The 19,721-nt window shown below is 39.6% G+C and overlaps 1 protein-coding gene and 1 long non-coding RNA gene across 2 annotated transcripts in view; one reads left to right on the top strand and one right to left on the bottom strand.

The window, feature by feature from the left end:
- Positions 1–19,721, top strand: part of MAP3K5 (mitogen-activated protein kinase kinase kinase 5) — a 212,684-nt gene that overhangs the window by 52,066 nt on the left and 140,897 nt on the right. The window contains exon 2 of the mRNA XM_077144113.1: positions 10,009–10,148. Within this exon, the coding sequence (XP_077000228.1) occupies positions 10,009–10,148 (140 nt within the window). The remainder of the gene's footprint in view (positions 1–10,008; positions 10,149–19,721) is intronic.
- The window catches only part of LOC143669366 (uncharacterized), a 38,403-nt gene that overhangs the window by 15,649 nt on the left and 3,033 nt on the right, over positions 1–19,721 (bottom strand). Inside the window, exon 2 of the long non-coding RNA XR_013168883.1 lies at positions 19,185–19,358. This is a non-coding gene — a long non-coding RNA (uncharacterized LOC143669366). The remainder of the gene's footprint in view (positions 1–19,184; positions 19,359–19,721) is intronic.

The following is a 19,721-nucleotide window of genomic DNA, read 5'->3' as shown; positions in this document are numbered from 1 at the left end:
AATGCCTTAGTTTTGGACTTCTAACCTTCAGAGCCGTGAGAGAAGAACTTTCTGTTGTTTTATGTTGCCCACGGTGTGGTGCTCCTGCAGCGGCCTCAGGAAGCTAGTACAGTCTCCGTTGAACATTCTTGGCGGAAGTGTTGCCCAGAGGTTAGTGACCCTGCCTGAGTAACCAGCAGGCAGAAGAAGACGCAAACCCTGCCCCCCAAAAGTAACCAGTAGTCTGATTTTTAACGTCATCTTTTTGAGCCTCCTATGAACAGTATCTTATGGTAGCTTTTGTTTCTGGATTCTTTCTTAGCAATATGCTGGTGAGAGTCACCTTGTTGTCACACGTGATTTGTAGTTTTCTCATTCCTACTGCTGGGTAGCATCCATCATCTAAGTGAAGCACTTTATTTCTTCTGTTGTTCATGGCTTGGAAGTAGTGCTGAGCAGTCCTTCCGTGCCCTGTGGTGATCGTACACCTGCTAATGTTGGGTCTATAATGAGGGACTGGAATTCCTGGGTCAGAGGTGCCTTCTCATTTCTTTCTATGTGCTTTACCTTGACAGTCTCATCTACACTTCTTGCTTCAACTGTCACTCGTCCCTGTGACCCTTCAGTCTCTCCGTGTGAACCCAACTTCTCTGCTGAAATTCAGAAGGATACTGATTGCCCTCAGATATTCACAAACATGCATACACACATGCATGCACGCCCCTGTAGCCACACACATGCACACTCACCCACATAACCACACACATTCAGTGTGTACTGCTCCAAACTCAGAGTTTCCACCGAAAAAGTTCCTTCTCTGTGTCCCCTGCTGTGCCAATGGCAAATCATCATCTTTAATCATCTCCTTTTAAAGCAAAATCATCTTTGATTCTTTCCTTGGTTGCCTTCTTCCCCCGAATTCCTCAGGCCTGTAGGATTTCCCCCCACATTGTCCCCATGCTAGTTTGGGGGTGCACCTTCCCTTGGATGACCAAATTACCCTCCTCACTGGTCTCCCAGCCTCTGTCTGGGTTTATCTTTCCAGAGTGTAGCCTTGATCCTGCCACAGCCTTTCTCAAAACTCATGGACATGGATGATCACCATTGATTATAGAAGCAAGTCAAATTTTTTTTAGTTTGGCTTTCTTGCTTTTGTGATTTGACTCCAACATCAATTCTATGGGAAAATCTTATGGGGCTTCATCAGGGGTATTAAGTTATATATTAGTATTGTCTCCAATAGCGTTTGCATGCTAAGCAGCTCAGAGGGCTTCTGATGACCATCTCTTATAGCGGCTCCCTATGATTACTGTTTCTTGATTGTTGATTGGGCCTCGTACCCAAGTAGTCCTCACACCAGTGTTGGGCTTTAAATTCTTGAATTAGTATCCTCAGTCTATAGCTACAGGAACCCGAGCTCAGAGAGTGTAAGCGATTGGCCCAGGTCGCCCATCCAGAAACTTGACCTGGCCTCCAAGCCGGGGAAGTCACCAGACAGTTTGTCTTTCGCATAGGTATTCATCACTGCTCGCTCAGTGCCTGGGGCTGGGAGATGGTTTCCTTTCCACCTTACCCGCTCCTTCCTAGGACTGCATCTCCTCCCCGCAGAGCTGTGGTGCTGGGGTCTGCCCCGTCTGTGGATTTGCAGCACATTCTCTACTCCTACTGCAGCACATTCTCTAAAGCTGGGGCCTCACGGCTGAACTCTTACAGCTATCACTTGAACACAGGGAACTTTAGTTCTTATCGCACCAGTTCTACTTCTGCCCCCACCTTTCTTGTCTCCTCCCCTCCCCCTTCCCGCCACCCCTTGCCTCTTTCTGCTCTCCAGGCTTCTCCCTTTCTCTCCGCCCCCTTTCCTTTGGTATGTGTGAGACTTGCTACCCTTTTTAAAGCCAACCTCTGGAGGTGCAGGATGTCCCTGTGGTCACCCAGAGTTAAAACAAACAAACAGAACCCCTCATTGTAATAATAAAATGTCGCCAAACAAGCAACTTTGGCCTTAGGCTGGAGAGATTATATCTACCTTTTCTTTAGCAGTATAAGACTGAAACCTATTTGAACAACCAGGCATACATTTACTAGAGTTTTGTGATGTGGAAATTGTGGACCAAAATTACCTATGATAAAAATATGCTTCATTTTGTGCAGAAAGTTTGTCTCAATAATGTACAAGAAGTTGAAGTGTTGCTGATGAAGGTAAATAAACAACAATGGATAGCAAGAATGGGCAAATCATGACTAAGTCAAACAACAGTGTTGATAATTGCAGAAATCCTAGCTGCAATATAGGAGGTTTGCAGTCTCCCAGCAGTGTGTGGCTGCCAGACTTGAGGAACTTGAATTAAAGTCTTCAGGAGACTAGGGCTCTACTTTTAGGTCTTGAATAACATTTCAGTAATTTTCACGTTGTAGCAGATAAGTTGTAAATAAGCTGTGCTCACTCATAAAAGAGAAGAAAAAAGTCAGTGGCATGCAGTTTATACTTCCCCTAAGAATCAGAGAAGGGTGAATTGGGGGGGTTGGTGTTAGCTCTTTGGGGGAGAAGCATTCCCTGGCTCGCCCACTGAGAATCATCCCTCTGTGCTGAAAGTCTTTAGCTGTGGTTTTCTGCATTCCTGAGCGACCAGCCCACAGGCATCCTTTCCCTCTGTGTTGATCTGAAGGTATTATGTACCCCAGAAAAGCCATGAGGTTTAATCCTCATTCAATATTGCTGGGTAAGATCTTTTTTTATTGTTTCCATGGAGATGTGTCTCTACCCATTCAAGGTCGGGTTGCTTACTGGAGCCCTTTAAGAAAAACCATTTTGGGAAAAACTTTAGAGCTGACAGAGCCCACACAGCCAGAGACCTTTGGAGATGCAGAAGGAAAATGCCCCTGGGGAAGCCTTATGAAGTGAAAAACCTAGAGAGAAAGTTTGCTGTCTTTGCCATGTGCCTTCTTAGCTGATCAGGGTGTTCTGGACCCATCGGTCTTTTTTGAATCAAGGTGTTTTTTCTTGGGTGCCTTAGTTTGGACATTTTCACAGCCTTAGAACTCTAAACTTGCAACTTAATAAATTCCCCTTTTTAAAAGCCGTTCAATTTCTGGTATATTGCATTCTGGCAGCTTAAAAACTAAAAAACCCTCTTTGGCTTCTCCTACCATCTCTTGGGTGTGCTGGGACCGCTGGTTCCTGTCTGTTCTCTGTGGTGGCCCGTGTTTCCAGCCCCAAGTGGCTGCTGCTGCACCGGCAGAAGTGCCACCATCCACCCCATCCACCTCCTCTCTGGCCTGAGCATCTGGCCCTTGTTCTCCCCCATGGTTACTTCTAAACATATGTTTCTGTCTCACAAGAGAAGGCAGAGATCTCCTTAATTGTTTTTCTTTTAACTTTCCCAATGGATTGCAGATAGCAGGTAGCCTTTTACATAATAAGTACTCAGATATTGCTTGAATTACATTGGCACTGAAGATTGTCGTGGGGATGAGCCAGTGCTGGTTGGTAGGGCAGATCTGTGTGATGACTTGTGAAGTTTTCATTGATTGTGGAATTATTGAGCACCTTGTAGACTACATGACAAGCCAAACAGACACTCAGGCTCTTGCTTTATAATCAGTGATTTGATGCCTAAGGAAAATGATTGAATAAATTAAAAACTAACTAAAGATTAAGGTTTTCCACCAACTTTTTGCCTTTCACAAGCAGTAAGAACTCGTGAGATATTTAGTCAGAAACATATTTTATTCTGAAAGAAAAATTAAATTAAAAAAAGAAATACAGACCATGAACCACTGCCATTCGACAACCGAAATACAATTAGGCACAGCAGTTAGATGTTATTGCCCTAAAAATGTACTATGCTTTAATAAACCTCCAGTCAACCTAAATTTTATGCTCCATTTATCATTAACTCAATTGGAACAAGGTAACAGAAACTATCCTTAGGAAAAAATGAAGATCATTTTCACCTGTTTACTACCTCTGACAAACAGGTGGAGCAGATTGAATTACATATCACACACACACACAAATCTCATGCTCTTAATCTTAACCCATTTGTGGGATAATAGGACTTTTTGAAGATTTTGCTTTTAGTGCAGGTGTGGCTCAGCTGAATGCAGTTGAGCCTTATTCCTGTGACTGGAAGCTTTCTGAAGAAAAGCCACAGGGAGGAGCAGAAGCTGGAAGTCAGCAGAATGTGGAAGACAAAGGAGAACATCACCATGTGATGGGAAAGCCAAGGAACCCCAAAGATTGCTGGCCAGGAGATGCCCACCCCCGGGAGGACGCTTCCTTCTAGCCTCTGAAGCTATGCGCCAATAAATTCTTGTTGTTGGGCTAACCCATTGTATGATATTTATCTTCATAGCTGGGAAACTGAGAGTCATAGGTAGCCCTAAGACAGTATTTTCTTTGTTACATAATGAAATATTACTGTTTCTAAAATGCTGTGTTACTGAAAGTCCTAGTCGGTGCAACAAGGCAAGGAAAAAACAAAACATCAGGAGCCTATAGATTAGAAAGGAGGAAATAAAACCATTTCCAATTGAAGATGACATGACTGGCAATTTAGAAAATCCAAAATAATCTCCAAAATAAGAAGTCCCAGAACTAGTAAATGAGCTTAGTAGAGTCTCGGGATACAAGGTCTACACTCAAAAATCAGTTTTTGTTTTTTTTTTTGATATACTGGCAATAAGCAATTGGAATTTGGAATTTAAAATACAGTATCATTTACAATGGAACCCCAAAAATGAAATACTTAGATATAAACTTAAAACATATGCAGGATCTATATATTGAAAATGATAAAGAATGAAATAAATCAAAGAAAGCCTATATAACTGGAGATATATGCCTTGTTCTTGGATTGAAATTCTCACTATTATTAAGACATCAGTTCTCCCCAAAATGATATATAGATGCAACAGAACCCTGGTCAAAATCCTGGTGATATATTTTTAATAACTGTAGACTGACAAGCTGTTAGTTATTAGCTGATTTCAAAATTAATACAGAAGTTTATATGACAATTAGAATAGCTGGAATAGCCAAAATGATTTTGGAAAACAGAGTTGGAGCACTCACTCCCTTGCTTTATCAAGGTATTTTTACCTTGATAGAAAAGGTTTCGATTACCGTTCTACCTTGTAGCCGTAGTAGTCAAAACAGTGCAGTACTGGCAAGAGGCCTACACAAAGATCAGTGGAACAGAATAGAGAATCTAGAAATGAGCCCATACTAATGTAGCCTATTAATATTTGACAGAAAGTTTCTAGGCAGTCAATGGAGAAAGGAGAGTCTTTCACATAAATGGTGCCAAAACAACTCGATGTCCAAATGCAAAAATAGAAACTTTGACCCACGCATCATACCATATACAAAAATGAACTCAAAATGAACTGTAGACCTAAATGTAAAACTCTAAAATTTCTAGAAGAAAACACAGGAGAAAGATTTTGTGACCTTGGGTTAGGCATAGATTTTTTTAGATACCACACCGAAAGCATACACTCCATAAAAGAAACAATTGATAAGCTGGACTTAAAGTTTAAAAATTTGGCTCTTCTTGAGACACTATTAAGTGTATGAAAAGAGAAGACATAGACTGTGAGAAAGTATTTGCAAATCATACATCTGACAAATAACTATTATCCACAAAATATAAAGAACTCCTAAAATTCAACAATAAGAAAACAAATTCAACAATGAAAGAAAAAGCAGCAATAGCTTTGAACATTTCACCAAAGAAGATATATAGATAGCAAATAGGCATATGAAAAAATTCTCAACTTCATTAATTATAGGTAAATGCAAATTTACAGCACAGTGAGACCCAACTATATGTACATTAAATGGCTTAAAAAAAAAACCTGACAATCCCAAGTGCTGCCAGGGCCTTGCTGGGCAGCTGGAACTCTTATACACTGCTCCTGGGGATGTCAAATGGTGCAGTCACTTTTCCAATTTCCAATTTGGAAATTTGGAAATTTTCCAATTTTCTTTGGAAAATTATATGGCTCTTTCTTATAATTTAAATATACCCTTATCTTATGACCCAATAATCCTACTCCTCAGTGTAGACCCAAGAGATAGGGAAGCATATTTCCATTAAAAAGATTTTTACACAGATGTTTATAGCAGCTTTATTCAGATGCCCAACCGGGAATACAAACCAAATGCCCTTTAATCTGTGAATGGACATCTGTAGATGAATTCTGAAATTTCAAATGAGCTTTTCTAAGTGATAGAAGCCAAACTCCAAAGGCTGCATGTTATATGACTCCATTTATATGACATTCTGGAAAAGGCAAAACAACAGACTGTAAACACATCAAGTGCTTGCCAGGGGTTGGGGTTGGAAGGAGTGCTGACCACACACACAGAGACAGCCTGAGAGAAGTTTTGGGGATGATGAAACTATTCTGTACCTTGGAAGTGGTGGTGGATATGCATTTCTCAAAATATGTTGAGCTGTACACCAGGAAAAATGAGTTCTGTTTTAGTTTCTTTGTTGCTAAAGCAAAAACCGTTCAGTGGTTTGGCTTAAATAATGGGAATTTATTGGCTCACAGTTTTGAGGCTAAGAGCGTCCAAATCAAGGCATCATCAAGGTGATGCTTTCTTCCCACAGATTCTGGTATTCTGGGGCTGGCTGCCAGTGATCCTTGGTCTTTTTTGGCTTCTTTGGGCACATAGCGATGTATATGGCGGCCTCTCCTGGCCTCTCCCTTCTCTTCCAGGTTCTGTTGACCTTTAGCTTCTTGCTTCCAGTGGATTTGTCTCTATCTGTTTGAATTTCATTCTGCTAAAAAGGACTCCAGTCATAGGACTCAGACCATCCTGATTGAGGTGGGCCACACCTTAACTGAAGTCACCTCATCAGAAGGTCCTATTCCATGGGTTCACACTCACAGGAGTGAATTAAGATTAAGAACATGTTTTTCTGGAGTTCATACAGCTCCAAACTACCACATCTACTGTATGGAAATTTAAGAAAATTTAGAAGAGAATAAAAAATGTATTCGGACAAATCCCTCATCTTAATCTGAAATAGAAAATAATCAATCTATCTCTGACGTCATTGCTGTATTTTAAAATTATGCAGATAAGCGTTGCTTTACTGTTCAATATAGCTTCCAAAAAAAGGATCTGTTCCTGTTTGGATGTTCAAATATAATGAATATACCTTATTTTGCTTGCACCTTTTATTTTAAATGTTTAACTTCTCTCTGTCTGAAAACCCTCTGCAGTGTCTTTATTTTATTTTAGCCCCCAATTCCAGGAGTATGTTCTCTAGAAACAACCCGTTCCCCACCCCCTCTCTGGTTATTACTTTAACTTAGCTAATATTTTTCTTTCTCTTTCTCTCATTTTTTTTTCACCGGCAACGGTTGAATTTGGTTTCTTTCAACCCCGTCTTATGCTTCTCTGGATTTCAAAGCAGTGTGATTGACTGTGAGTGGCTGGCATCTGTAGGAGGAAGAAGCAGTGTGGGTGCAGGAGACAGATGGGGTGTGCGGGTGGGGCTGCAATGACTCATTTTCTTCATGTGCTGGTTTTTGATGTAGTAATGTGAAGGACCCCAAAAGAAAACTCTTTATTTGTATTAAAGAGTCTGTAATTAATTTTAACCTTGGAAAAAGAAAAAAAAACAAAAAAACCCAACATCTTTTGACCTGTTTTTTCCTTTCATGGCTTAAATAAGTCTTCTGTCTGTCTAGCCTCCATTTCATCTGATTCGTTTCCCTTTCACGGAATGTGAATTCGAGTTTCAGGTTCTTTAGCTAAGGTCGCTGTGCCCAGAGCGCTGCCTGGCGGACTCCTTTATTATTATGTGTGCATGTTGACTTTCCGTCCTCTCATGTGATATTGGTGAGTTTCTAAATTATAAAAGTCACCGATGTTCATTATAGAAAATGGGGGAAATATAGAAGGCACAAAGAAGCAAAATAAAGACATCCATAATCTCAGCACATAGCTATAACCATGGTTTATAGTTTGGTATTTAACCTTTCAGTCTTTTTCCATGCACATATGTACACACATAACTATATATTATAAAGCATGCAGTATAATGTATATTTTATATTTATAAGGTTTGTTATAGTTTAATCTTTTTAAAATTCAATTTAGTTGTTGCTAAATATTCTTCTGTGATATTGTATTTAGTGGTTACATAGTATGCTATTATTTGGGCTTAGCATGATATGTAATAAATAGGAGATAAATATTATAATAGAATAAATACCTAGGGATACGTAGGCAGTTTCCATTTTTTATTGTAAAAATAATATTTTGATGGATCTAGAGATAGATCTGTCCACATTTACAAGGCTTTTCTCAAGATAAATTCTGAGGAGTGGGATTATTGGATCAAAGAGAATGCATTATTTAAAAGTTTAAGTCTCCTAGATTTTGCCCTGCCCCACTGCAGAAATTAGCACCATTTTTCTCTGTCTTCATTAGGCATTTTAAATATCTTTGGCCACTTGCTAGTTATCAAAAAAATGGGTACTTTACAGTTGTTTTGGATGTGCATTTATTAGTAGTGAGCTCTAGAATGCTTTTTCATATGTTTCTTTACCATTTTGTTTATAATTTTATGAATTTTCTTGCTTGTGTCCATAGCCTAATTTTATATCAAAATGTTTTTATGGTTGATTCTTTGTTTTGAATTGACCAATAAGAGATGATTTATAAATATATTAAGCTTTCATCTGTCACATATTGTGCATAGTTTTAACAAATCCTCTGTTAACTTTGTTACAATATATGTTAAAATTTTCATTAGAATTGTGAATGGGGTCTTTTTTTTTTAACCATTATACTTTTCAGATGCTTATTATGATTGTAAAGGAAGCTCTTGTATTTCATAATAATTTTGCATCTTGACACCCTACCAAATTTGATTCAGCTTATTCTGTTGGGAATTTTTGGTTGAAAATCATAACCTCTACAAGAAATGAACATTGTGTATTTTATTCTTTGGAATTATACCTCCTTACTCTTTGAAAGTCTAATTGCAAGGCTGGGCTTTGCAGAAAGCCATTACATAGTTGTGGGAATGGTTGGTCATCTTGGTCCCGATTTTCATGGGAATACCTATAAGCGCGGACCTGGCAATCATTATGAATTATACATTATTCTTCATGCTAAGGCAGTGTCCTTATTTTTTACTTTGTGATTAATTTTAATTGGAAATGATTTTTAAATTTTAATTCGTGTATTTAGGGCATCTGTGGAGATGCTGATGGTTTTTTTCCCATTGATCCTTCCTTGCATTCCTGAGATAAATTTTGAACTCGTGGTCTAGTGTTCTTATAGTATATGCTTGCTGCATTTCGTTAGTTTTTCATATTTTTGTCTGCATGTATAAATGAGTTTGAGCCTCAATTTCAGTTTTGTGACATGATTGTCATATTTTGGTACAGGTTTATACTGTCTTGGGATTGGTCATATTTGAACTTTGGAAGAATTGTATCTGTATTCTCTTCTGCTTCTTAATTATCCATACCTTTGCACTCTTTGTTTCTTGATTATATTTGCTAGGGACTTGATGGTTATTTACTCGTTCATTACTTAATTAACTCTAAAATGCACCTCTGGATTAATTCATGTTTACCCATCTGTTTCTAAAATCAGATTTCATTTTGCATTTAGTACTTATTGATACTTTCTGTGGATCTGCTTTTTAAAATCTTTGAAATTTGAAAACTTTGTCAATGTATCTTCACATTGAAGCTTAACAGAGGGCATTAGCGGGTGCCTCCCACCCATGCCGACACCCCGCCCCCACACTGAGTTTCCAGTAACTGTAGGATCCTTTCCACAGTTTAAAAAATGCAGACTTGCTGTATATGTTTATATATACACACCACTTGCGGGTAGAACTGCAAATTCAAAGCTCAGTGACAAAAGAAGAGGGGAAAACCCTGCCATTTCCTCCTTTCCCCTTTGAGTACTAAGTAACTGCACCTCCCGTGTGCTTACTGGGCATGATTGAGAGGTCCCCTTGGGGGGCCCTTGTTTTCTGTTCGCAGACATCGCGGTGGTGGAAATGAGCGACGCGTTCCGGCAGCCGTCCTTGTTCTACCATCTCGGGGTGAGAGAGAGTTTCAGCATGGCCAACAACATCGTCCTCCACTGTGACACGAATGCAGACTCCCTGCAGGCCCTGAAGGTACCTCGGCTGCTCGCTCAGTGTCTCACCCAGGCACCTGCATTGCCACGGGTGCCCATGCTTTCCCCAACCTACCCCCCATTTCCGGCAGCTTATGGCTGTGATACATGGTTTTGGCCAGTTTGATAATGACACGACAATTACTTGATAAGCAGTCGAGCTTATCTAGGACTTGTTGAACAGTCAGTGGAGAAATGTGAGGATCCTTAGGCAAAAACTTCGTGTTTGACTTCTGGGTGCCAGTCCGAGCCGCGGCCAAGGAGATGGTGCCACCAGCCCACACGCTGGGGGAGGAGAAGGGGATGGTATCAGGTGTGGTTGGCTGTGTCACCATTGGGTTTCCTTGGACACACCTGCCTCCGAGTAGGCGTACACTCCGTCCTGAATGTCCTCTTTCTGTGAGTGAAGCTGTCCCCAGAAAATCACCGCCTGCCCTCCCTGGGCTTTGTTCTCAGTTGCAAAAGGAGAGGGGAAATAAAGACTTCCAGTCCCTGTCTACAGAATTTCAGCCTGCCTCCGATTTCATGATCTCTGTTAAAGGAACTTGCCCACAGAAAGGCATTTCCTCCATCAAAAAGGTTGCTTAAAATGCTTTTGCAAGGCCATGTGATTTTACACTGTGTGATTCAATGAAAAGTACCCAACAGTCCATTGAAATGCTTGTTGAACCTGATGTCACCCAACTCCTCTGTGACACTGACAGCTATCTCCATGGGTTTTCCTTTTATTTGGTTAATCCTTACATGATCCATCATTTATAATAGTTTTGGTTCCTCCTGATTTCACTGTTGTTTTTCTTTCTGTTGGGTAGATGGCAGAGACTTAGAGATTACACCTATAACTAAAGGCAAGAGAAATAAATTTTGAAACACACACATACCTGGGGTTAAAAGTGGGAAACTTTGAATTGTATATATGTCACCACAATAAAAGGTTAAACACACATACACACAGACTTTTCTCAGTAAAGGAGGTCTGAGGAACTTCTAGGACTCAGGGAATTGTTAGCCTGAAAATATTTCCTATCCCAGGCATCTCTACCTTCTGTAGTGAGACACTGTGGCTGCCCAGCTAGGAACAGGCTGAGGAAGGAAATGGCAAAAGCCCAAGTTCATGGAAGGGGGAAGAGCAAAGAAAGAAAGGATGGATGTTGCATGAGATGAGGTATGGTTGACGGGATAGCTGGAGGAGGTTTGGTTGAGGGTTTTTCTAAAGGAGCACACTTAGTAAGAAGAAGCACCTGCTCTGCCTCTTACTAGAAGTAATCGGCAATAAAGGTTCGTGATTGAGGAGGGCAGGTTTTGGAGTCAGGCAGACCCGCACACACCCTTTACCAGTGATATCATCCTGGGCAAATGGTTCGATTTGTTTGAACCTCAGTTGGCTATTCCATAAAATGGTGTTAGAATATGGACCTCATAGGACAAGTTGATATTTAATGGAATAGTGTATATGGCAGTAAAGTACTTAGTACCTGGCACACAGTAATTGCTAAATAACAAGCAGCTATCATTTGTAAGATAAAGTGACATATATTAGAAATTGTTGGCCATTTTAAGCAACTACCTCATTCAAGTACTAAAAATTCAAGTACTTATCAAAATCTGTATTCATTTCCTGGGGCTGTCCTAATAGTGAACCATAAACGGAGTGGCTTAAAACAACAGAAAGTTACTGTCTTACTGTTCTGAAGGCCAGAAGTCTGGACAGGAATTTCAGGGGGACTTAATCAACCAAAGTCGACCATGTTCTCCTGGGTATGCAAAATGTAAAAACATGCAAGGCAGTGCTTTTATACACATCTGTGGGGTGTAAGAGATCAGCAGCATGCATGGGAATCCAGAACAACAAATTCACAGTGATTATTTCTTCTGGGATGTGAGTGGAATAGATTGGGAGAAGAAGACAGAGGCCTTCAAATGGACCTGTAATGTATTTCTCAAGTAGGAGGCAGTTATATGGGTGTTTGATAATTTTTATATTTTTAAATGCCTGAAATATTTCATGATTAGCCTTTTTGTAAAGAAAAAGGTTGTTATATGCTTTGCTATTTTCTATATCCATCAGGATAACTTACATGAATTTATGGTGTTTGAATCCCAAAACATTTTCATTTCTTTTTCCAAATGTGCTAGTTGTACTTAGAAAGTCTGGGCAGCATTTGGGCCTTTCCCTCCTTCTGCACTCAGTTAGGCGTTATTCCCACTGCGTCCATCACACAACAGATGTTTCTCTAGAGATGCATAGGCACATCATTTGGTGGCGAATCAGCTTGTGTTGAAATGTAATGGTTATGTTAGATTATTCCTTGTTCAGGAAATTTAGTTGTGTTTTTCTCTAACCATTGTTTGAAAGTCACTTCACAGGTATGATTTTCCTTAATAGACTACTCTTTCCAATAGCATCTCTGCATGCTTGCACCCCACTGTCTCAGTGGTTATGGCACATAATGCATATGTGGCTGAAATCTTTCTCTGCCTAGATATATCTAATAATTTCTAGATTGGGCTCTGACTAGCAAGACCTCTTTTTTTAGCAATACAGTTCATTTATTTTGAACCTTAAGTCTCTTTTCTATTTTTCTCCACTTAGAATCATTTGGTTGGTTGATCTTGAAGCATCTTCCTATAACTGGATTATATGTATGCTGAGTATGCCCCTTTCGAGACTATTCTAGCAAGACCTCTTATGTACACAAGCCAAAATATATAACACTATCACTAAATTAGCCCTTTGGAGAACATTATTCTTTACCATTTTAAGTGTGAGAGGAATGAATCTCTAAGCCCAGTAAATGAACTAAACTTCTCTGCTAATTTTTAACTGAAGTATTGTTTTTCTGCCCACCTACTATTGACTTTTTTTTTATTATTTTTATTTTTTTTACATGGGCAGGCACCGGGAATCGAACCCAGGTCCTCTGGCATCGCAGGCAAGCATTTCTGCCTGCTGAGCCACCGTGGCCCGCCCTACTATTGACTTTTATTCAGTTGATTCTTTATGTCCACTTATGTTTTCATTTCCTAGTTGCTATAACAAATACCGTACAATGGAATGTATAGGCTCATGGTTTTGAGGCTGGGGTGACAGCAAGACTATACTTTCTCTCTGAACCCTGTGGCATTCTGGGGCTGGCTGCTGATGATCCTTGGCCTTTCTGTCACATGGCAATGCACGTGGTGGCATCTTCTCCTTTCTGTTCTGGTTGTGTAGACTTCCAGCCTCTGGCTGTACCCCATGGCTTCTCTCCGGGTGACTAATTCCCTTCACTTATAAGGACTTCAGCTGTACTGCATCAAGGCCCACCCTCATTTGGTTTGGGCGTACCTAACTAATCATGTCTTCAAGTCCTGTTTACAAACGGATTCACACCTATAAGTTCAGGAGTGGGGACCTGAACATGCCTTCTGCGGGGACGTGATTCAAGCCCCAACTGTGTAACACTGTGAGTGAGAACACCTCGACTGGGCTTCTGCAAGCTGATGGCTAGGTTTAAATATTCACGTCCCTTCTTATTTTGAAAATTTCAATTTGGAAATATGGTCATGATATCTTGGATAAAACTTATGATGAAGATACGGACAGTACAACGAGTGACCTAGAATTGGAGTGGTCATGATGAGAACTGAGCTGAGTCTCTCTTTGACATTCCTGGCCATTCATCAATCCTTGAGTAAGCCCTCCGCCTCTTCTAGTTCTTCATGCACCATGTGACAATGGTGAGACCCAGACTGCATCCATTCAGGTTTGTGGGACTCCAATGAGGATATCTATTCTGAAAAATGTAAAGCTCTGTTTATGCAGTGTGCCATTATTTGCCATTGCTGTCCTTACATATAAAGTAGAACACCTCCATTTTCAAGGGCTTGCTTAACTTGCAAGAGACCTAACATGTGCAAACTGTGAGAATTTGACAACATGTGGAACTTGTGCTTTGTCAGTGATGTCAACAAGATGACAATACTTGGTCATCTAATTTAATCTAAATTAAAATCTTGGGTTTTGCCTTGGTTTTCCGTGGCTGCATTAACAGTAACACAGACCAGGTGGCTTCAGTAACAGGAATGCATTGTCTTGCAGTTTGGGAGGCTGTCGGTCCAAAATCAAGGCGTTGCAGGGCCCTGCTTTCTCTAAAGTCTGTGACATTCTGTTGGTGGCGCTGGCTGACTCCTAACTCAATCTCTACGTCCGTCTCATGTCTGTCTCTCTCACCATCAGTCTCCTACTGACTGTGTCTAAATTCCCTCTGCTTATAAGGACACCGGTCATGGAATTAAGGCCCCCCTCCCAATCCACATTGACATCGTCTTAATTAATAACATCTTCAAAGACCCTTTTTGCAAATAAGTTCACATTCAAAGGACAGCAGGTTAAAACTTGATCCTGTCTTTTGCAGGGTCAGGATTCAATCCATAATAGTCTTTACACTAATATAATCTTTTAAGTCATTTGGACCCTAATCTTTTATTTAATGAACAATAAAATAAGTAGAAATACAATTATGGTCTTTGCTGGATATGGGAATTGGCATGTGCAGCCTTTGCTGCCCACTCTGGTAACAAATGTGGTATCAGTCAGAGTTTCATGTGGGAAAGAGACCTCGCTCTGAGTGTTTCACAATGCATGCCGCAGTACCCAACCACCCCTGCTCACTCAAGCAGACCCCTGGTGCCCAGGCTCATGTATTTTTTTTTTCAGAAGTTTATTTCAACATAACTATGCTTACAGAAATACATTCATATCGGTTAATAGATTGCATTTTCCATTTAATTTATAGTACGTGGTTTAAGATTTAAAAAAAAAAGGATTTGCAATCAGGTTTGTTTTCCATCCATTACAAATGTTTAAAATACTCTATTTGCCCTCAGATGCTGCTATAGCAGATAGTAAGAACCATGAGAAATTTACCTTTGGTTTGCTTGAAAGCAATTGCACTGTTAAAGTTTTAAAAACTGGTGCAAAAAAACGTAATTGTACAAAGTTAATAACTATTGGATATATATGGGGGAAGGGGAGTGGGTATCCTGTGTACACATGGTAAAACTGTAAAAGCTATCTGATTTAATTAGTATTGCACGTAGATTGCAAATCTACACAAACCAAGATTCAGATCATTCCTTGAGTCTGAATTAATATTATTAAGCTTAATTCATCTGCTGAGGTCAACAAGGAAACTTGGTAGACTGGCTGCAAGTTTTACTAATTTATACAAAAGAAGAACAAAATAAAGTTCCATCCTCAGCCTTTCAGTCCAGAACTGAAGCTATTTCTACGGGAAAGTTATTCCATTCTCCAGAGTCAACATTCGTGGGTGGCATACCATGGATCTACTTAAGTTTAAATTTAAATCAGCACTCATATGCAAAATAGTCCCCAAAGTTCAAAGACCACATGACTTTAGAAGTGACTCAAAAATGAAAAGGTCCTTTCTTGGAAGACTACAGCAGAATAGTCATCCAATTATAAGAAACTTGATCAAAAATATCCATCCAAGTCAGCAGTACCCCATGCAGGACCTGTTGAAAAAGTCATCAGACTTCAAACAGAGATATGAATGAAGCTGATCTAGATAGGACTAAGGTATATCAGAATATAGGATAAAGGATGATATCCATATTTTAAAACTTCAACATCTGTGTGAGACTTAAGGGATAAATGTTTATTGGGTGCAAAATTTATATTTTTGGTGGCACGTTATCTAATTTAACTTGCATGGTCAGTTCAGTTGAATACCATAAGTACATGGAATCTTGAATAGGGTGTGAGATTTTGTTGGTTTATCTAGGTTAGTGGGATGCCCCGATAAATTCCAGAGTAATTTGGGCGGTCAATAAAGAAATATTTGCAAAATCCTTTGGGGGGAATGGGGAGAAAGGAGGAAATATTCAACTTCCCCATTTGGAGAATTTCTGATATTCTTGCAAGTAGTGGGGACAATCAAATCAATAGGCCAAGCCCTTGATATTGGGGTTTGCCCCTAGAAAACTTATCCCCACAAAGAACAGGCTAAGCCTCCTTAAAATTAGGTCTAAATGTCACCCCTAGAGAACCTCTTTTGTTGCTTAGATGTGGCCTCTTTCTCTAAGCCAACTCAGCAGGTGAACTCACTGCTCTCCCTCCACAACGTGGGACATAACTCCCAGGGGTGTAAACCTCCCTGGCAACATGGGACAGAAATCCTAGGATGAGCTGGGACCTGGTATCAAGGGATTGAGAAAACCCTCTTTGCTAAAAAGGGGAAGAGAGAAATGAGACTAAATAGAGCTGAGAGGTTATCCTGGAGGATTTTCTTATGCATTATATAGTTAAAAAGATATTCCTTTTTAGTTTATAGTGTATTGGAGTGGGTGGAGGGAAGTACCTGAAACACTTAGCTGTGTTCCAGTCGCCTTGATTCTTGAAGACCATTGTATAAAGATATAATGTTTACAATGTGACTGTGTGATTGTGAAAAACAAAACAAAAATCTATCCCTTTGTGAATTTCACCTCAAAAAAAAAGAAAGAAAGAAAGAAAGAAAAGTAGCCCCAAAGGAAGAAGCAACTATGAAAAAAAGGAAAGAATATAACTTAAGATATCTTGAAAAGAAATGGGAAAATATGCTCAATAGATAACTAAGAGAAACGTTTTCATAAGACTACCTAGAATTAAGCTGATAATATATTCTAGTATTTCAAGTTCTCGCTAGATATTAACCCTCGATTTACAAGCAATATACTCATTTTTTTGCTCCTTTATCAAATGAAAATTCTAATTTCAATTCTATGCGAGGGGACTGAGAAAATTAAAACTTCCATATAGATGTCATATTTTTTTTCGAATGACAGAACTCCCAACTGGACTAGAGAGTTCATATTACCGATATACTTTCATTGATACAATATTCATTAAGTATAAATACGTCAGGTCCATGTACTTTTATCTGTAGGTTCAGAGGGGCCCAATTGCTTTCAGAACTTATATGTGTGAAACTGAACATGAAGTCTGTTTTCTGGCACTTATCCACATCATTTGAAGCAAAGGGTTATACTTTTGAAAAGAGCAGTGGTTTCACACTATCAATTTTGTAGATTGTATTAGTTTACAACCAATTGGTCAGGACATCAAGGGGATTTTTTTATAAATACCTCAAATTTTTCTAACCTGTATTTGGCGAATCTACTCTCAAATTCTAGAGTGTTCTTTAATCCGTAAAAATGTGCTATTTTTTTGCCCTTAGACAACTACTTCCTTTTCTTAAAGTTTTACCTCCCTTATTAAGGTAAATAACTAAGATGAATGAAGTTTTAACTTGAGAAGTGAATGAAATTAGAATTTTTGTTTTTCTAAATGATTTTAATTCATTTAGTTTAACAATGACTTTTGCTAGACTCTTTTCAGCACGCTAAATGGCACTTGACTAAATCATTGCTACAAAGTCCACATTCAGTATATATTAGGGAAAAAAAAGTTAGTGGAAAGTCCGATCCTATGAAGTGTTCTAACAATTTGTGAACTAGAAGCATCGGCCCTCCCCCCTTTTGACAGTGCTGCCTCTGAATGTTCCCGCAAGTCCCTAGTTTACTTTATAACCAGCTGTTGACTTATAAACTGTGGCCCTCTGTAATCTCCTGGGTGCAACACTGCTGTCACATGTGCTTTTTGTTATTATCCATGGAAAGAGTTTTCTTTCTGTTGAAAGAGGAAACAGTCTTGTTCTTTTAATATAGCTATTTCAGAAATCTGTTCCTTTAGTAACTTCCATCTGAACTATGAACATTCTTTATCCACAGGGGAAAGAAAGAGATAATTTTGGGGAGGAACAGGTCAGGAACACATGTAAACATTGCTTTATGATCTGAAGTAATACCCTTACCACAGATCCTGAATTTACAAGCTGGATTACTGATTGTTGAAGCAGGAGTTGACTTCCTAAGTACAGAATCCCTGAGGTTTTCAAAAGGGCTGAGACAGGAGAATCCAGTTTTCTTTGATGTCAGTTAGCAATATTACATCTTCTGTGAAATTTGCTGGATAAAATACCTTGGTTCCACCTTTGACCCTCCTTCCCCTAGCCTCCTACCGCCATTTTGTCAAAGGGAGAGGGAAATCTGTGCTCCACAGTGATCGGAAGAGGCCATCGAATAGCTGGTTGGTACCAGGTCTTCTCTTGACCTGTAGAGACTCATCATAAGCCCATGAGACTGCCTGCCTGAACGAGCCAGAAGGAACACCTCTGGACACAGAGAACGAGGGTCGGAGAGCCGCCTGACTCCCACCCAAATGGGAGAAGCCTTCCGAATTCTCTTCCTTTTCAGTCATTATAAAAGAATCTTTCTGTGAAAGTTGATCTTTGTGGCTCTCCAATCCATCATTCTGTTTGGGGTCTTTTAGAATGCATCCTTGAAATTATTATTGAACCTTATGAGTAAAAAGTAATTTACTGTACAGAAATTAACTATTATACTAGTAACATCTCAACAGTACAGTTTTTAAAATAATACCTGCCATTGAAAAGGATGGTCCAATTAGGTGTTGCTACGAGAAATAGTTGACGACAAAGAAGAGGAGAATTAGAAAAATAGCAACACTTTATAGGGAGAAGTTTGTGAAGAAGCTGTGTTGAATGCTGTTTGTATAAAATGGCCCTCATCAACATCCCAGCACAGTTTAAAGACATGTATCTACTTACAGCAAAGGCCCCCCACCAAGATATATTTATTTAAATCTGGGACATAATTAACAGGAAAGAAGAAGTGAGTCTGGAATTTCTTTGAAGACTGCTTCCCAGCGTTAGTATAATTCGACCTGGTTTTTAGCACAGGTAGTTTTAACTAACAGCTGCTCATCTTCAAGAGAAGTAATACCCTTACCAAAGATGGTGAATAACACAGGGACAAAATGCCTCTAGCTGGGGTGATGTAGGAATTTATTTGGAGTTGCATGCTTTGCTAGTATTAATCCCTCATAGTGCATGTAGCTTTAAAGTGCTTTCATAAACTTATTTCATTGGGTCTTTAAAACCAACCCAATGAAACAGACAAACTTTGTACTTACCACCCAGGCTTGACAAGCAGGAAATGCTTTCTTTAGAGATAAGATGTGAGCCCAGAGAGATGTGTTGACTTGTTGAGGCCATAGCTCATAACACACAGTAGAGGAAAAAGCCCCAGATTTCTTGACTTGTCATCAGATACTTCCCTTTCAGTCTGTCCACAGATCTTATATGTCCTGTAAAGATAGAACTTTTCAGGATTTTTCTTAGACTACCAAGTTTTAAAAAAATTCTTGATCTTTCAGGTAAGCCTAACATGTAAACACCAATGTATTTAGTTTTGTATCTGTGAAGACAGGCTGGCCTGTGAACACCTGTGTCACCTGCGTTGGCTTCCTCCTCCTGAGCCTGATGTGCTTTGTTTTAGCAGCACGCAGAGGCTACTTCAGACTGCTGGGGGAGGCTGTGTTGTACTTGCTCCAGGAGACCCAGAATATTCCTGGTAGCCCTTCAAATATCTCCTTATTTAGTTGAGAAGCACTGAAATTAGGCAAAGGGATGGGGATGAAGAACAGAGGAAGTGTCTGTCTTTTCCCTAC

The sequence above is a fragment of the Tamandua tetradactyla genome, chromosome 25, assembly GCF_023851605.1.
Source record: "Tamandua tetradactyla isolate mTamTet1 chromosome 25, mTamTet1.pri, whole genome shotgun sequence".
Taxonomy (NCBI): Eukaryota; Metazoa; Chordata; class Mammalia; order Pilosa; family Myrmecophagidae; genus Tamandua; species Tamandua tetradactyla.
Note: the sequence above shows the minus strand (reverse complement) of the source record. Positions and strands in the feature narration are given on the sequence as shown.